This window comes from Chrysochloris asiatica, unplaced genomic scaffold, assembly GCF_000296735.1.
Source record: "Chrysochloris asiatica unplaced genomic scaffold, ChrAsi1.0 scaffold00052, whole genome shotgun sequence".
NCBI classification, from domain to species: Eukaryota; Metazoa; Chordata; class Mammalia; order Afrosoricida; family Chrysochloridae; genus Chrysochloris; species Chrysochloris asiatica.
In genome coordinates, this window is record NW_006408570.1 from 4,006,490 (window position 1) to 4,019,536 (window position 13,047).

The 13,047-nt window shown below is 43.4% G+C and overlaps 1 protein-coding gene across 1 annotated transcript in view; it reads left to right on the top strand.

Annotated features, from left to right (window-relative positions):
• Positions 1-7,794: 7,794 nt before the first annotated feature.
• TGFA (transforming growth factor, alpha) overlaps positions 7,795-13,047 on the top strand; it is a 139,616-nt gene continuing 134,363 nt past the window's right edge. Inside the window, exons 1-4 of the mRNA XM_006862992.1 lie at positions 7,795-7,803; positions 7,909-8,084; positions 8,257-8,319; positions 8,403-8,575. Coding sequence (XP_006863054.1) covers positions 7,795-7,803; positions 7,909-8,084; positions 8,257-8,319; positions 8,403-8,575 — 421 coding nt within the window. The remainder of the gene's footprint in view (positions 7,804-7,908; positions 8,085-8,256; positions 8,320-8,402; positions 8,576-13,047) is intronic.

The following is a 13,047-nucleotide window of genomic DNA, read 5'->3' on the forward strand; positions in this document are numbered from 1 at the left end:
TAGTACATTTTTCACTATTGTTATAATTGTGAAATGTTTAATAACAAGATAGTTGGTAAGTGAGAAGCAGGTATAGTAATGTCAGAACCTGCTTAATTTAAGGACAAGCCTTCAAATGGGTTCATTCTAGTTCTAGCCTCAGTCTACTGGATTAGAATCTACATTTTAACAAGATCCTCAGGTGATTTTTTTTTTAAACTTTTGATTATGAATTGGGTGAAGGTTTACAGAGCAGAATATCAGTTTTACAACCAACATATCACACATTTCATTTCCTCTCAATGATTGCGGTCCCTTCAGTGTAACATCCCTGTGTTTCTTGTTTCTATCATTTCTTCTTTCCCCACCTTTCTGAACTTTGTCCGTAGGCAAATGCTGCCCTTTTGATCTAGATTGGCTAATCATTCTTTGATGTGCATATCTCATTTATGGTTTTGTCTCTATGATATATGTATCTATTGCTTGGCTGAAAATTGAGCCATGGAGGTGAGTTCAGGTCCAGACCTGAAGGGCCATAGATAGTCTCAGGGGTTCTACCAGTCTCTACCCAACCAGGAAATCTGCTCTTTTTATATGATTTTGAGATTTGTTCCACATTTTCCCCCACTCTATCCAGGGCTTTCTACTATGATCCTTTTCAGAGCAATTGGTGGAGGTAGCAGGCACCATCTAGTTCTTCTGGACTTTACGTCATGGAGACTGATTGATGTTCCCATGATCCATTAGTTCATTGGACTAATTGTTTCCAAGCATCTTCGATTTTCATCACTCTTCTTTTCTCCAGACAGGGAGAGACCAATAGTTCTACCTTAGATGATTTGTTCATGAACTTTTTAAGACCCCAGTTGCTATTCACCAAAGTAGGATGTAGAACACTGGCTTTGTGAACTATGTTATGTCAATTGACCATGGTGTCCCTCGAGACTATGGTCCTGAGCCCCCAGGCCCAGCAACTCATCCCCTCAAGGTTTTTGTGGTGTTTAGTTTTTCTGTCTCTTTAAAGAATGTTGTTGGAACCTGGATTAGAATTGCATTATGTTTATAGATTGCTTTGGATAGTGCTGACATTTTCACAATGTTAAATCTTCATAACTTTGGCCTCTGTAAACTTCACAGTACCCAAGAATGTGTTTGTAGCAAAGGTAGATATGAATGTACCAATATCCTCTAGCAAACTATATATAATTGTGGGTATACTCACACTATCCCTCCTACAACCTGCATGTCTCTCCATGCATTTACTCACATTTAGGTCACCATTATTGCAGGATTGTGTACATAACAATATTTACCTCCGTTGCCTTTAATTCATGCACTCCTTACCATGTGTATACATAAGAACCATGTAAGAATCACCTTGGAAGCCAACGGAAATAAAAATGATCCTAACAGAATACTGTGAAGAATTGTATTATGCAACATTGAAGAATAACGATGAAACTGCAAAACATTGCATAACATAGAGGAAACTTGCGGATGTTATGCTGAGTGAGATTAGTTGATTGCAAAGGCATAAATATTATATGAGACCACTACTGTAAAATGTCAAGAAGAGGTTTTCATTCTATAATGAACTTTCTATGATGACTACCAAGGGTAGGAAGAAATGGAAAATTATTCACTGAATAGAAATGTTGTCGTTGTTAAGTGCTGTCAAATTGGTTCCAACTCAGAGGCCCTGTATAGGGTTGCTGAGGAGCAGTTGGTAGGTTTGAGCCGCCAACCTTTGGATTCAAGCTGACCTAGTGGTGCAGTGCTTTATCCTACAGCGTCACACCCATGCTAAGTTGGGTGGTGAAGAAGGCAGTTAAATAGAAAAGAGGGGGAATAAAAGAATCACTTGGGAATCATGTTAAAATGTAGATTCTGATTTAATATGTCAGTGGTGAAAATGCAAATTCTCAACAGAGATTTGAACTAGAATGTATTGGTTCATCAAAGCTCTACTTCAGGATGGATATTAACTAGGAAAAGCCCCAAAAACAATCACTGTACTTCACTGCATAAATAAAACAAAGGGGAAAAAAACCACATGATTATATCAATCAATGCAGAAAAGGCATTTGACAAAATCCAACACAGATTCATGATAAAACACTCAACAAAAATGGAATTGAAGTGAAATTTCTCAACATAATTATGGGAATACATACAAAACAACAGTCAATATCACTCTTACCAGAGAGAAACTGAAGCCATTTCCCTTGTGAACAGGAACAAGACAAGGATGCCCTCTATCACCATTCCTATTTAATAATGTGCTAGAAGTCTAAGAGCTATAAGACAAGAAAGGGCAATTACAGGCATTCAAATTGGCAAGGAAGAAGTAGAGGCTCTCTATTTGCAGATGCTATGATCTTATACTTAGAAAATCCCAAAAGACTCAACAAGAAAATTACTGAAGCTTATTAAAAGATTCAGCAAAGTAGCAGGGTTCGAGATCAACATATAAAAATCAGTTGCATTCCTTTATGTCTAATAAAGAGAACTCTAAAAAGGAAATCAGGAAAACAATACCATTTACAACAGCCATCCAAAAGCTGAAATACTTAGGAATAAATCTAACCAGAGAAACAAAAGGCCTATACAAAGAAAACTACAAAACATTAGTACCAGTGGAGGTAATACATACTTTGACTCTCCAACCTTTGTACCAATTCTGGCATCAACCATAACCCCACAGTACTCTGTACTTTTATTCTTGGTTTGATACTCCCTTGCCGTGGTAAAACAGAACTCAGAGACTATTTACAGTTAAATGGTTATTAAGGAAGAAACAAGGTACAGCTCAGGATGATCAACAGGCTACAACTCGGATTTGAATCAAGAAGCATGCAGTCAAAGTGTCTCTTCTTCAGGATAACTCTCTTAAAACCTTTCAGCCTTGCAGGCCTCCTCTTGACCCTGACATTTCTGCCCCACGGCCCTCCAGGCCTGTCACCACCAACTCTATCACTGGGCACCTTCTGGGTCTCTCACTGTCTTCAGTGTTGCTGCCCATGTCCTGTGGTACAGCTCTTTTAGGGGCTCCCTTGCCTTCTCTCTGTCTTCTCTCTCTTTGCTTCTTTCTGTCTGAAAATCTCCTGTGGAGTTGGCTGCCTATATAGACAAATTCTTCATCAATATCAAGGTGTGGATTTCCCACCAGGGTCATGAACTGACTAATTCCTATATGCTTAATTTGCATAATGGGCTATAGACATGCATTTGCATAGTCTATTGACCATTCCTTGCAAAGTGTATATTAATCACTAGGACAGCTGGAGCGCAGGACTAGACAAAAAGTATCCAACCAAGTTATCTACAGTTTACCTGGGAAATGTCAATCAATGTAGACAAAAGTACCAAATTCTCTAGAAACAAGAAAACTAGCTAACCTCAAGGTTTAGGGAAGGAAATCTATCTTGCTATTTTTCCAAAGAACCAAGGCAAAAGGTCACATAAAAGAACTCATTTTACCACAATAGCGAAAATTGAATGAATAGCTTTTCTGCCTGTAAGAATAATTTGGCAGTGCAGAATTACATGGGCACCTTTGTTTCATCCTAGCCATACAGGCAACTCATGAGCTGTGAGAGATGAAAACATCCCTAACTGTAGTAGTTATCTAGTGATGCTAAATTTTAGAGACTCCAAAAGACTTTTGCATCTTAGAGTTGCTTGAACAACCTGTAGGCCACCAACCTTCAGATTTCTATAAAGGGATTTACAGCCATCTGTAATATCCCTTGGAAAGGAAAGATTCAAGTTCAATAAAAAAAACTTCAAGGTGCATTTCTAAGGCAGACTTGAGAGCTAAAGTATAGGAGATGTTAAACTGAAGAAGACAGTCTTGGAACAACACTGGCAACGAAAATCACCTAAGTAAGTACCCAAGGACAAAGAAACTCTTATCTCTTCTTCCTCCACCCATAAGCCCATAGTGCTGCTGATGAAAACTGCAAAAATGGGCTCAGTATCAGGTTTCCTACTTTTGCCTTTGGTTAGAGATAGGGAATACACTAACAACTGAAGCCTCACAGATAGCTACTTGTCCACCACTTTACTTTGGATTAGATTTCTTTTCTGAAATCCCTTAACACATTACAATTATCTCACCAAAATGTGGTTCTCCAGAGTCTTTAAATTTTTTTTTTTTTTTTTTTTAATCTTGAGCCATTTCTGACCTTTGCCCACCTACTGTATGTACCAGGCACCCTTTCCTGTTTTCTCTTTGAGTCCTCTGTCTGCTGCTGCCACTCAGGAAGGTTCTGCGGCCACCTGCAGCTACCTCTAGCCATTGCTCTCTGAGGCTTATCTTCAGGAACTGTAATTCCTTCAATGCTGTGGCCCATGGCTGTGCTTCCTCTCTAAATGTGTCTGGACTGTTTACCCACTAGAATCTTGGGTAATTGCCAGATCTAAACTGCAGCTCAGCTGGTCTGAATCATTCAGGGAAGACTCTGGTGCTCGTGGCCCCACAATCACTTCCACAAATGATTCAGGAAGGAGGGGGAGGCTGATTACAGTGAAGAAAGAAACCATTTAAACATACACTCTGTAATGAGTATGTAGAAGAAAGGAAGGAGAAAACTGACAGTGGGATTTTACTGCCCTCTGAGTAGGACAGAACACAGTTTTCTTTGTTGGCAAAGCTAGTAGGAGAGGCTAGTGGTCCATGGTTGGTTTTTGTACAGAAGGGATTATACCAAGTTTAAGGCCAAATGAAGAAAAGCATGTGTGATGGCAGTCCAGGCGTCATCTTCACGGGAAAGCAACATAGTCACACAGGTTTCACATGCGCACCAAAACGGAACTCCAAGTGGCAAAGGGAGAAAGTAGGTACAGTGTTTGTAGGTCAAGGGACACATCTGACTCTTCACACGGCACCCAGAGACTACAGCTGGACTTTTTCTTAACAACAAATGTTGGAGAGTAATTTCCACACTGCATGGTGCTGTGGGTTAATGTACTGAACTGCAAGATCAGCGGTTCAGGCTCACCAGCCGCTCCTTGGAAACTCTATATAGGGTCATTATGAGTTAGAAACCACTCGATGGCACTTAACAACATAACAACAAAATATAAAAACTTCACACTCCCTTTTACGAAAATTTATTTATCACATTTATATAATCACATCCTATATTTTTGGTTTTTTTTCTGTCTCATTCCTCTTACTTGTTATTTAGTGATGTTAAGTTAGTTCTGACTCATATCAACCCTATATAGGGTAAATCTTTGCAGGAGCCGAAAGCCTTATCGTTCTCTCAAGGAATAGGTGAAGGGCTCAAACCGCTAATCTTGTGGTTCACAGTTCAGTGCTTATCTTCCAGAGCCACGGCACTCTTCTTTCACTATTGCTGTTGTTGTTAAGTGCTGTAAAGTGAATTCGACTCATAGCGACCCTGTATAGGGTTGCTGAGGAGCCGCTGGTGGGTTTGAACTGCTGATGTTGTGGTTCACAGTCCAGTGCTGATTCTACAGTGCCACACCAGGAGTTGTCCTTACACTATAGGCCTAAAAAAAAAAAAAATTTGTGAAAATGATTGGTTCCTGATTTATCTGATAAATTATCTCCCTTAGGAAGGGGTAGTGGTGGTGATGGTGGTGTGTGTGTGTGTGTGTGTGTGTGAGGGGCACTAATATGGAAGTGGTGAAATAAAGATAATGGTAGGGAATTGAAAGAAAGGAAAGCTATATTCACTAAGGGAATTTTTCTTTAAATAACAGGTAGATTAATTGAACACTTTGAGTTATTCTCTGCTAAACTTCAACTTTTTTAATTTGTTGTTGTTGTTAAGTGCTGTCGAGTCAATTCCAACACATAGAGACCCTGTATAGGGTTTTCCAAGGAGCAGCTGGTGAGCTTGAACCGCCGACCTTGCAGTTCAAACAGCTTTGCAGTCTGATGCAATAACCCATAGCGCCATGCCAGGACTGTTTTTTTGTTGTTGTTTAGTCTTTATATAAATTCAATAAACTAGGTATTGTTGTTGTGGTGATGATTATGTGCTGTGGAGTTGGTTCCAACTCATAGCAACCTTATACAGGGTTTCCGAGGCTGCAAATCTTTACGGGAGCAGAAAGCCTCATTTTTCTCCCATGGAATAGATGGTAGTTTTGAACTGCTGACCCTGAGATTAACAGCCCGATTTGTAACCACTACACTACCAGAGTTCCTTAAACTACATATTATCCTTATTAAAATGTGGAAACTGAGGCAGCATAACATAGAAGCCTACATTTGGGCTTTAGAACTAACTAGCTTTGCTTTTAAAATTGGGCTTCGCCACTTGTTGAATGTGTAACTCTGCATATATTACCAACTCTCAGCATCAATTATTTTCATGTATTGTCAAGGATGTGATCTGTCTCACAAGCTTGTTTTGAGGCTTAACTGAGATCAATAATAAGTCAGTATTAATATTTTAGGACATTAAGTTTCTTCATTGTTCAGTAAATAAATGTCGCCCCCCTCCCAGCAAATCACTTCAGATCACTTTCCTAACATGGTGATGGTGGTATTAATGCCTTGGAGTCAGTCGTGACTCATAGCGAACCCATATAGTTTCTGAGGCTTTTAAATCTTTGTAGGAGCAGAAAGTCTCATCTTTCTCCCAAGGAGCCGCTGGCAAGCTCAAACCACACACTTTGTGGTTTGCAGTCCAGTGCTTCTGTGGAGCCACCACACTCTCCAAAAATGGTGTAGAAATTAAACACAATAAAAAAACATGACTATACATTTGACTTGAATGAACTAGGAGGTTATAAAACTATGAATATGAACCAGTTTTTGAAAATGGCAAATTCTCTCTTAATTACAGAAATTTTACAATCCTGAAGGGGACAAGCTCCTTCTACCCCTAGGACTTATTGTGTGGGTAGGAGGTAGAAAAGAGGGAACGACTGAACCTGACTCTTGACAGGTGGACAGCTAACCCTCAGCCACAGTGGCTTTGATGTGCATGTCCCAGGAGAATATAAAGTGACTGATCTATTCCCAGTCCTAGTCTGGGGCTTGGAGAAATGAAGGGCAGAGAGTTCAGCTGATTCCTTCACTCCTGCAGCAAACGAAAGCTGCCCAGGGAGAAGATAGGGGAGTCACCAGAACTGTCAGAAACCAATTTGAAAGAGGTAGATACAAACATGCAAGAGAGCCCAGGACAACGCATCACAGAAAGTGTGTGTATGCTTATGTAGGGGTGACATGATGAAAAGGTGCACCCAGAATTTATCCTAAAGCCCCACTGCAGAACAATCATCAAAGGTTAAGTGTAAGTCCACCCTGAGTCTGAACCTAGACTCAAGGAATCTGCAAAAGAATTCCTTCCCCCATCCCCTACTTCCACCAGGTCTACCTCTGAGTATCTGGCCTGGAGGAGACAAGAAGTCAGTCAGACTGAGCTTTAGCACCTGGAGAAATATGACTGGTCACTGTCACTCAGGATGTTTCCAGAGAAACTTACAGATCTTCCATTTTTCACGTAGAATGCTTTCCTTTGTCTTCTCCACCTCCCCCAATTCCAGAACCAATCCTGAAAGGGCCTCTCAGGTTGCTTCGACCCACACACCTCTCTCTAGGGTGCGCAGGTCACACACTGCGCACTTAGCCTCAGCACCTTGGTGGGGGTTGGAGGAGGGTAGGGGGTTGAGGGGCGTAACCAAGTTCTTCGTGGACAGAGATCCGTTTTTTGTTATCAGCCCCAGGCCAGATGTATGGAGACATGCTGATCTTAACAGTGTACCGTCCTGAGAAAGTAGAGTGTGCCTGGGTGGCAGGCGTCCCTAGAACTGAATGTTCCTCACTGGGACATGGCACAGGTGGGAAACCTGGTTTAACAGACAACTTTACTTGAATCTGGGGAGCATTTTTGTTAGGCCAATTCTTGGCAGCCTGCCTAAGAAGCTCGCAGGTCCGGTTCCTAGCTGCACCCCCAGCCTCCTGCCCCAGAAAGCCCCCTAGAGCGGCCCTCCGCGCAGGTGACCGTCGTCAGGGCGGCTCCATTCCGCCGCCTAGAGCTTAGAAGCGGTCACTGCTCCCCAGGATGCCCAGGCTCCACCAAGGGCGCCCACCCAGAGCTCAGGGACCCGCCGGCAGCACGGTACTGGCAGTCTGGGTGTGGCGTCTGAAGTCAGATGCTTCCTGCCTTTTCCTTCGCGGGGTGCTGGTCTCCAGCAGCAAGCTCCGGGAATGCTCAGCCGCCCCGCCCAACCTGCTAGAAGCGCGCAGCGTCCCCGCCCCCAGATCTAAACTCCCACCCCCTGTGCCCTTAGAGGGGCACCCCCACTGGGGCGGGAGGGTGGTCAGCAGAGTCCCGGTTGCCAAGCGGTGGAAAGGTGAAGGTTACCGCCTTCCTATTTCCGCCGGGTCGGCAGCGCAGCGGAGTGAGCGCTGAGGCACTCGGTCCTCCCTCCCCTAGCCAGCCCGCCCGCGCCGGGGGCTGGCCCTGCCTTCCCTGCGCCTTTTTCCCCCGCGCCGCGGCGCCGCTCCCACACTCGGGCACCGCAGGTAGGGCAGGAGGCTGGAGCGCCTGCTGCCTGCCCGCCCGTAAAATGGTCACCTCGGCTGGAGAGCTCGCCCTGTTCGCGCTAGGTACGTACGCAGCCTACTGCGCTCCTTGAGCCCCCTGCCCTCCGCGTCACCCAGCTTTCCCTTCCCTCCTCCATTTCTCTTTCCAGGGGGGGTTTCCATGCCCGGCTAGCAGAGTGGAGGGGGACTAATGCTTTAAGGGCTTTGAAGGCTGGGTGGCAAGAAGAGTCATTAGTATCAAGGGGGTGGGGTTTGGGGGATCATTCCAAAGTGGGAGCCGTTAAGCCCCTAGGCTTCTCTCGGGTAGTGGCCGCCTGGGCTGTGCGTGTGAACACCAGAGAAGGTGAAGCTGTGTGTGAACTGTATTGAACTTTAATCCGCTGTGGCTGCGTGTGTTCGAGCACTTGCCCACACCTACCTGCTTACCTGCTGCCTCCATGTCCGTCCCCACCGACGTCGGGAATGTATACACTGAGTCTCTTCGGAGCGGGTGGCGGACGCCGGACCTTACGACTGACCTTGCCTTTTCCCTTCTCTCCCCTCTGCTTACCCCCCTGCACCAGCGACGGATAGATTTTCACAATCAGTAGAGGCACCCTCAGTCTTCGAACTTTGCGCGCTTTAGAGCTTCGGAGTAGGTTTTGGATTTTGTGTGTGTGTGTTTAATTATTCTTTTAATTAACTTCCCTGGGAGAAGTGGTTTAAGTGTCTGCCGAGGGCTAGCGTAGAAACCTAGACAGAGCCTTGCCAATTTCATTTGCATTTGCTCTTGGAAATGAATCAGGGATGGAGGAGGGGAGGGTAAATTAAACCCCGCAAACTCAGGTCCAGACTGCGGAGACCCAGAGGAGTTCAGGCGGTCTGTTCACCGGTCAGTCTGTAGCGGTGAGGGGCGCTGAGAGGCGCTAGCTCCGTTGCCTCTTTCCCCTCGGGTTGCAAGGTCTTACCCGTTTTGAGACAGATTAACAGACCAGGTGTCCTGGTTACTGCTGCAGCCTTTGGCGAAATGAATTGTTCACTTGGTATCCTCTGAGTTTAGTGAAGCAAGTTGTTCGCTCCAGGGCCATCTACTGTGGAACCCCTCCCCCAAAATGTCCAGAGCCAGAGCCAGCCGCGGCAACCTCACCCAGTTCCATATACAGTTTCAAGGGGTAGGTGGGTGGGTTATGGGCTCCGCTTGCAATCCTGCCCTTGAAACGCCAATTAAGAACACAGCGGAAGGGGAGCATCATGTAAGGGAAATACAGAGCAGTCGTGGAACCGGATGATCCAAGTTGCACCCTCAACTGAAACTCGCTAACAGGTGGCATGATTATGGGCGGTTTTTGTTTATTTTCCCCCAGAATTACCTTCTTTTGTTATGGTATTTGTTTTGACTTCAGATTTGTGTTAAAGCAGTGAAATATTACGGATATAATTGAAACCTCCTGTGTGCTTTTTCCTTTTATAATGCATTTGGAAATAATCATAGCAATAAGTAATGTGATTTGAGCACTTACTCAGGGACAGGCTAATGCCTAATTCTACTTACTTTGTGTATTAGGTAATTTTCACATCATCCTAATGAGGAAGATATTATTACCATTCCCATTTTACAGATGAGCAAAGTGAAACAAACATACAGGGCCCGCAGGTAGTATTTGAAATGGTTTAGTAAAGACTGTTGAAGGAATGAAAAAAAATAAGAAACTTAACTTGCAATCCGTATAGTTCCATCTCCCAGATTGGGGCTTTCTTTACCTTGAGGAGAAAATTTCTATGAAACTCTTGGGATTTCATTATGGTTTTAGGTTTATTCAGTGAAAATTAGGGGCAGGCAATGATGAAGATTAGCAAATTTGAAAATTGCGATCTTTCTCATGTGGCCCCCGCCCCCAGCATGATGTACTCAACAGTGAAGACTGAATTCATGTATCATACAATCTTTCTTTGACTAAGAATGTTCATTTTAACTTGATCTTTGTTTCTGTCTTTAAGAAAAGGTATGTTGTTAAGTAATTTCGGGTCAGTTGCAGCTCATTAGGGACTCTGTATAGAGTTTCCAAGGAGCAGCTGGTGGGTTTGAACCGTCAGCCTTTCAATTACCAGTCCAGTGTTTATCCTACCACACCAGAACACCAAGAAAAAAGGTATCTGTATCTAAAAAGACAAATCAATATGTAAAAGCTGGCTCATACAGTTCCAAAAGATGAAGCAGAAAACGTGTGGGTGGGTTGAGGTGGGGGGAGGCAGTAATAATTGACAACATCATGGATTCCTTTTTATTCATGTTCTTTGTAAAAAAAAAAAAAATCAGAGCCATTAATTATGTGCATTGATTGGAACTGCTGCCTCTCACCTCCATTTCTGCTACATTGCTAAATACTCATCAGTACAAATCTTTAATTTGTACATTTCCTCAAGAGCTACTTTCTTCTTTGCTTTTTTCTTAAATTAATTGAAGGCAGTTTGGAGGAATCAGCCAGTAAGTAGCCCGCATTCCAGTGCTAATTAAGATCTAGGAAACTAGGATCTCCTGATCCTCAGAGGGAAGGAACTACACTTTGAGGTTCCTGAGTCACAGTTCTCTATTACTTTAAAGTTGATCCTTGATTGATGGTTTAGGGAGTGATATTTTAGGGAATGTGGAATGACAGAGATCTAGGAAAATGTGGCCACTATCCTCACTCATGTCCAGTTTCCACCTCTGGCAGGGCAAGACCTCCCAGCAGTCCAGGGGGAAAGATGTGCAATCTTGAGCAAGTTACTTAGCCTATCTGTGCCTTGTTTTCCTCATCTGTAAAATGGGGATAATAATAGGGTTGTTGAGTATATTTAATGTACAGAGTATAGTGCCTGGCACTTAGTAAGAGGTTAATTAATTAATCTTAGCACTATCATCATTGTTGTTGTTGCTACTTTGAACTCCAAAGAATTCCAGATATCATTGCAGGTGATGTGGGCTCTGTAGCTAGGAGAGTTTGTCCATTTTCCTTACCTAAGCTTCCTGCTCACCACCCTTCCTGAATCAGGAAAATACCACTCAGCTTAGAAACCTAACTAATGATTTCTTTTCTGGTAAATAGGATCTAAAAAAACAAACCAAACTTACTGCCATCGAGTTAATTCTGACTCATTATTACACAGTCTCATCTGTCTTTATTACACAGTCTCATCTTTTTCTCTTGTAGCAGCTGGTGGGTTTGAACCAGTACTCCTTAAATATAGTCTGACAGATTCAAGCAAGCTTGAGGGTGCTTTCGTATATCTTAAATTATTTAACTTTTCATGCAAAACCCTTGCATTTCCTCTAGGTCCAACGAGCAGTTATTTATTGAGACCAACACTAGTTTTCAGTTTACTCATCTGATTCGCATTATATTGTAGAACCTGATCAATGAATATGTAGCCCCACCCACTGCCGTCATATTGCTTCTGACTCATCAAGACCTAAGGAGTCCTGGTATGGCGCTGTGGGTTAATGCGCTGGACTTCAAAGCCTGTTTGAACTGCAAGGTCTGTGGTTCAGGCTCACCAGCTGCTCCTCGGAAACCCTACACAGGGTCTCCATGGGTGGGAACCAACAGCACTTAACAACAACATAGTGACTGTATAGGACAAGAATAGGACTGCTCCGTAGGGTTTCTGAGACTGTAAATCTTTACAGGAGCAAACAGCCTCAACAGTCTCCCATTGGGGAGCTGGTGGCTTTGAACTACTGACCTTGCTTAACTCCTGAGCCACTACTAGGGCTCCTTAGATGAATGCGTAAGTGGGAATAATAGAATTATACCACCTCACAGGTTGTTGTGAGAATCAAATGCATGCAAAATGAATTTGATTTTATTATAATATAGAATCAAGGACCTCTGGTAGAGTAGTGGTTATGAACCGGGCTGCAAACCGCAAGGTCAGCAGTTCAAAACTACCAGCTGTTCCGCAGGAGAAAGATGAGGCTTTCTGCTCCTGTAAAGATTTACAGCCTTGGAAACCCTGGCTATGAGTCACTATGTGTCAGAACCTACTCCACGGCACATAGCCACCACCAATATAGAAACAGGGGGCAAGAGCTTTTGTATAACAAGGCCTCATGGGACTTATACATGATGGGGGTGAGGGAGAGAGAGAGAGAAAGTGCCAGGTGAACATTAGTCATTTTTGTGGGCACTCTTCAGAAGTAAGGACTGATGTAGATGTAAAGAAGGGCATCGTAGGACACACAGTAGTGTTACCTGAACTAAGAATGGTGGCAGTGGAAAAGGTTGGCTTTCCTATGGAACTCGACTGATTCTGATCCATGAAGCAAAACACATCTTTTCTGCATTACAGGGAAATGAGGTCGTTCAGAGTAGACAGGAGGTTTGCCTAGGACACATGTTTTCCTTATTGGCAGCCATATGAGGGAACGTTCACTTAGAACATGGGTTGTAAAGGTGTAAATGGAAGAGTTAAAGGCTAAGTTTCCCATGTTTGCTTTTCCAAAATGTGTTTTTCCTCAGGATAAAGTCGTCATTCTGTAAATACAGGCTGCCTCCGAGTTATGAATGTTTGACTTA